The sequence below is a fragment of the Palaemon carinicauda genome, chromosome 35, assembly GCF_036898095.1.
Source record: "Palaemon carinicauda isolate YSFRI2023 chromosome 35, ASM3689809v2, whole genome shotgun sequence".
Taxonomy (NCBI): Eukaryota; Metazoa; Arthropoda; class Malacostraca; order Decapoda; family Palaemonidae; genus Palaemon; species Palaemon carinicauda.
The window spans coordinates 49,898,693-49,905,302 of NC_090759.1; the positions used below are offsets into that span (position 1 = coordinate 49,898,693).

General features: G+C 33.0%; 1 protein-coding gene across 2 annotated transcripts in view; it reads right to left on the bottom strand.

The window, feature by feature from the left end:
- Positions 1 to 6,610, bottom strand: part of LOC137627724 (WD repeat-containing protein 17-like) — a 183,378-nt gene that overhangs the window by 90,360 nt on the left and 86,408 nt on the right. For both annotated transcript variants that reach the window (XM_068358990.1, XM_068358989.1), the window contains one exon: positions 4,207 to 4,420. In XM_068358990.1, coding sequence (XP_068215091.1) covers positions 4,207 to 4,420 — 214 coding nt within the window. The remainder of the gene's footprint in view (positions 1 to 4,206; positions 4,421 to 6,610) is intronic.

Sequence of the window (6,610 nt, forward strand, 5' to 3'; positions counted from 1 at the left end):
TATATATATATATATATATATATATATATATATATATATATATATATATATATATATATATATACATATGATATATATATATATATATATATATATATATATATATATATATATATATATACACATATATATATATATATATATATATATATATACACAGTATATACACATAATATATATATCGTCATCTCCTCCTAGGCCTATTGACGCAAAGGGCCCCTGTTAGATTTCGCCAGTGGTCTCTATGTTGAGCTTTTAACTCAATACTTCTCCATTCACCATCTCATACTTCGCGCTTCATAGTCCTCAGCCATGTAGGCCTGGGTCTTCCAACTCTTCTAGTGCTTGTGGAGCCAAATTGAAATTTTGGTGAACTAATCTCTCTTGGGGAGTGCAAAGAGCATGCCCAAACTATCTCCATCTATCCCTCATCAAGATATCAACATATGGCACTCAAGTAATCTCTCTTATGGTTTTATTTCTAATCCTGTCCTGCCATTTAACTTCCAATATCCTTCTGATGGTTTTGTTCTCAAATCTACTAAATCTATTGTAGATTGTTTCATTCTCATACCATGACTCATGTCCATACAGTAACAACAATCTCACTAAACTGATATATAGTCTGATTTTTATATGTAATTTCAGGTGATTTGATTTCCAAATTCTACTTAACCTACCCATAGTCTGATTTGCCTTTTTCAATCTTTCAACTAAACTCTAATTCTCAAGAACCTGTATTGGAGATCATAGTTCCTAAATACTTTAATTATTCTACCTCATTAATCCTTTCTCCTTTCAATGATATTTCATCTTCCATTCCATACTCCATTCTCATCATCTCTGTTTTTATTCTATTTATCCTCAACACATCCTAATGCGATATTTCATGCATTCTGGTAAGCAAGCATTGCAAATCCTGTGGTGTTCTGCTAACAAGGACAGCATCATCAGCATACTCTGAGTCTGCTAAATTCCCATCACCAATCCAGTCCAATCCTTCTCCACTATCTCTGACTGTTCTACACATTACAAAATCCATGAGGAGGATAAACAACACAGGTGACAACATATTCCCTTGGAGTACTCCGCTGTTCACTGAAAATTCATTTGATAAGACTTCGTTAACATTAACTTTGTACTTGCTATGCTCATGAACAGACTTGGTCAAATTTACATATTTAAGAGGAATTCCATAATAACGCAGGACTCTCCACAAAATTGGCCGGTGTACACTATCAAAGGCTTTATCATAGTCCACAAATACCATCAAAAGGGGATTTCTGTATTCTACACATTGTTGTACAACATGTCTCAAATGAAAATTTGGTCAGTGCTATTTCTACCTTTTTTAAATCCTGCTTGTTTATCTCCCAGCTTTTCATCAATCTCTCTCCAGTCTATTTAAAATAAGCATACTTCAGATTTTCATAACAACTGACGTAAGTGTTATGCTTCTATAATTATTATCGCAATCAGTGAGGTCCCCTTTTTTTTTGCTATTTTCACCAACACTCCTAACTCCCATTCATCAGGCTTTGCCTCTTCTTGTAGGTAGTCTGGGAGTCACTTCATTTTTGGCCAGTATCATCTCAGCAGTTATACCATCGTATCAGGCTTTTCATCTCTCTAGTCTTTTTAGGATAGCTTCGACTTCAAAAACACTGAATTCATTCATGGGCACATCAAGGTCTTCATCAGCTTCAGGTATATCAACCAAATTATTCCCTTCATATCTCCTATTCATAACCTCACTAAAGTGTTCCATCTGACATTGTCTTTCTTCAGCTTCTGTTATAATAGACCCATCTCTCATTTTGATGGGTAAATGCTTCTTCTTCTTCTTTGCCCCACTCGAGATTTCATTAATATTTCTATGAGCAATTCTTACACCTGAGCCACTTCCTGAATTCATAGCTTTGTCAGCCTCATCTGCTTTACTGTCTAAATATTCTTTCCAGTCATTCCTGGCTTTTCTTTTGACCTCACTATCAATACTGGAATACATACCATTCTCTACCTTGTAATTTTCTACCTTCCTCGAAAACTTTCAACAATCAGTTTCTGTTTTTGTCTCCTTTTTATAGTATCCCAAGTATCATTTGACATCCAGGCTTTCTTCTTGTAACTGTGTGTCCCAAGACTTCACTATACTTATATATATTCCTAATATCACACCATTCTTCAATAATTGTCTGTTCTTCATCTCTTAGAGTTTCTGAGACTGCAAATCGATTCCTACAGTCAATTGCAAATGTTTCTCTGTGCTCTACTTCTAAAAGCTTAGTTGTATCAAACCTAGGTATTCTATCCATCTTCCTGTTGGGTGTTTTGTTTTAATTTCAGTGTGGCAATGAGGAGCTGGTGATCATTACCAATATCGGCACCTCTATAGCTTCTTACATTTCTCAGGGTCCTCCTTCTCTCTTTATTAATGGCAATGTGATCAATCTGATTTTTGTAAATGCAACATGGTGAAGTCCATATATAATTGCAGATATTCCTGTGTTGAAAAAGAGTACCTCTAATGACAAGATTGTCTGCTGAACAGAAACTTATGAAATGTACTCCATTTTCATTTGAAACTTTACCAAGACCCTCGACACTTATCACATTCTCTATCCTTTGATTATTTTTTCTAGCTTCAGCATTAAAGTCGCCAATCACAATTTTCATATCTCTCTCGTGGATCTCATCTATTATCCTCTGCAGTTCTTCATAGTATTCCTCTTTCATTTCTTCAGGGGAATCATTTGTTGGGGCATAGCAAACTACAATACTCATATTGCTCTGCTTTGATTTGAACTTTGCTAGTAACAATCTACTATTTACAGCTCTCCACTTGGTTAATGCCTTCTCTGCTCTTGGTGTCATCCTGATTCCTACCCCTTCTCTTCCAACTCCATCCGATCATCCTTGCCTTGGTCTAAAGTTTCCTTACCAATCCCCTTCAACGTGTTTCACTCAGGGCTAAGATATCCAAACTATATTTCATAAATTCACTCTCCACTTGCTGTAACTTCCCAATCTGATTTATGATTCTAATATTCCAATTACCTATTTTCAATTTTTCTTTAGTGCATATGTATATGTATATGTATATGTATATGTATATATATATATATATATATATATATGGTCCTCAGCTGCTGATTTTCATCTTAATTTGTTGGACAGGAACTTACGGTCTATTAAATTTCTTATTCCTGGTCTAGTTATTAATCTTTGTCCTTGTCATTTGATTAGTTCATGATGCATGTTGCATAAGATTTTTCATAATTCTGACCATCCTTTACATTCAGATCTTCCTGGACAGTTCCATGCTGTTCGTAATACTAGGCATACATTTGATTCTAATAGTCAGGCCTTCTCCATCATGAGGCTCAATACTACACAGTATTCTAGAAGTTTTATTCCAGCAGTAACAAATTTGTTGAATGATATTCCCATTTGGATAGTTGAATCAGTAGAACTTCAAAAGTTCAAACTTGCAGCAAATGTTTTTATGTTGAACAGGCTGACATAAGTCTTTTATAGTTTATAGATGAATTATCTGTTATAATGTTGTCAATGTTTTTTAAAATATTTTATTTCAATTTTTCATTACTTCATATATGGTTTACTTATTTCTTTGTTTCCTGTCCTTACTGGGCTATTTTACCCTGTTAGAGCCCTTGGGCTTATAGCATCTTGCTTTTTCAACTAGTGTTGTAGTTTGGCTAGTAGTAATAGTAATAGTAATAGTAATAGTAATATGTATATAGTATATATATATATATATATATATATATATATATATATATATATATATATATATATATATATATATATATATACATATATATATATATATATATATATATATATATATATATATATATATATATATATATATATATATATATATATATACCATATATATACTGCATATACACATAAATAAATTACACATTTAACTTTTCAAAAATCTCATTCAGTTACAAGACTACATAATGTACACCCAGAATATTTTTATTTTCAGTCTCTACAAACTATAAAATATTTGTCGACTATAATAATCCTTTCTTTCAAACATTTTAGCAAGTAGAAGGGCCATAAAAATTATAGTTTACCAGAGATCAGGCCTCTAATTTAATCTAAAGGAACATACCATAACATTAGAAAACAATTAAATGCAAGAAAAATGTCATTCGAAAATGCACATACCCGCTGATGCAATTCTTCGACAATCGTTCTGATTCCACGCCACACAGAATACCTTCTTGTCTTTGTGTGCACATATATCTTGTAAAATCTTATGTTTGCCAATATCCCAAATAAAGACATCTCCAGCTGAAGTCCCAGCTACAATGCAGTTTAAATCTGCTGGTGCCCATGATACTGAATAAATAATAGTATTTCGATTTGGAAGAGTATCAACCTGTGGATCATGGAAATAGTTTTTTTATAGATTCATAGAATATGATATAAACTTTAAAAAACAGTAATTCTCAAATACAAAACCATCATTCATGCCATAATACTTAATACAAGTCAGATAATAATTATATATTTACAAGCTAGTTAATCAATTAAGCTGGACAAGACCAATTGAAACCAAGGTAGTCCCCCCTTCTAACCTGTAACATATCTAAATCTTAGATGATGGTGCAAGGGAGACTGAGAAAGTTTATATAAGAAACAATGTGAAATAAAAGGAATATGTATCATTCCTTTAGTTGTCAAGAAGGAAGTCACTAAATCAAACCTGAAATATTTTTCCTGGAAAATATCAAGCCAGAACTCTAATTTCCAACTCCTTCCAGTGTTGCCTTTGAATTATGTTATTTGGCCTATATGGTTAATTCCTGATGCTAGCAAGGCTATTCAGCAATAAGTAACCTAGGGTGTGAGAAAAACCCTCTATTTCACAGTAAGGTACAGTTTAAAGAAGTTAGATGGCAAGATCGAAAGAATGGAAGAGGGAATGGTGGCAAAGTTCTTCTGAGTCCTGGTCCTGCTCATCCCTGTTACCCAACTGAGTTAAATTTGTTTTCCTGTTTTTATATATCAGTTTCATTGTGTGATTTTCTTATTTTTTAACAAACTTCAAGTTTTGTAAAAATTACCATTATGTACAGTATGGTACTTATTGCAAATAACTCGTTTCAGTCACTTTCTTGCTCCTTTCTCTTCTATTCTATTATATTTTATTAAAGATATTAAATTTAGCTTAAATATTCATGTGAACATACATGTACTGCAAATGAAAGCAAGTGCTTCAATATTGGTTGGCTAAAAGTGTCAGCAATAATTTTGTTCTGTTTCTATACCTTTTACAGGTATATACTTTCATTTAATTTCTATTTTACTCTATACTATAGTATTTTTGGCAATGAAAATAAAAATAATTATTTCAATACTTACTCTATAATCATTAGACAACATGGAGCCTTGATGGATAAACTTAAAAATTAGAAGATTAACAGTGAATTTTCATGACTAGTCTTTCCATATCACAATTACTACTACTACTACTACTACTACTATGCACCACTAGTTGCAGTTGCCATGTTTAAAATGGCCAACATTGCACTGTCATCACTACATTTGGGGAGGAGTGTGGAATCCAATGAATGTTAGGTTAAGTATTGAACTTATAAATCTTACTTAAGAATTCTGCTTGCCTCAATTATTCTTAACTAACATGTGTGCTGATTCACTCAATAACTGGAATGTTGGTGGTGGTTATCAATTACAGAAAGTTGTGGACATCCACCTAAAATAATAGATATATGATAAAATACTTCATTAGACAACTAACTGAAATTCAACCAACAGAAGACTTGTTCAAAGGGAATCTAAGATTGAGAGAGAACTTGTGATTTTCTCTTCCGTCACCATTAAAATGAGAGAAGACTAGCAAAATCAAGGACTCCATCATTAAAAGTCCATTCATTTAGAGAATTACCCCCGCAAAGAGACTACCACCAACAATAAGATGACTAGCCAATACCAGGTCTCAAAGAGGTCAAGATAATGAATTATCCACCGTAAAGTACTTGAACTTATCGCATAACTGCATGGTCCGATTAAAAAATACCATACAAAGATAAATAAAAAAAATAAATAAATTACTTTCTTTATTAAAATATCCCCTAACACAGCTAGGGGACCTAATGAAAAACAAGAGTAATGCACAAATTGAACTTCCCTTATGTAAGAGAAAGGCAAGACAGTTACACCCTTATTGGCCTGAATTCATTACTTTTTCCAGGAGCAAAATTTTCATAAAATTTGGAGATGTAGCCAATCCATCTAAGGTCATGAATTTGACTCTTGTAAGCTATGGTTGGCACTGACAATGTATTATTACCTCGGCCACCGAAGTTGGAAGGAGGTTAAATTTTCAGCCGTGTTTGTGTGTACAGTGTGTGTGTGTTTGTTTGTGAACAGCTTCCTGGCCACAATTTTAATCGTAGAGTAATGAAACTTGCAATGATTAACTAATAAGTAAAAAAAAACTTGAAATCATTAAATTTTGGAAGGTGAAGGTTACGGTCAAGCAAAATTTCCAATTCACGAAATAAGCCATAAGTTTGGACATCGTTGTCACGGAGACGTCAAACTT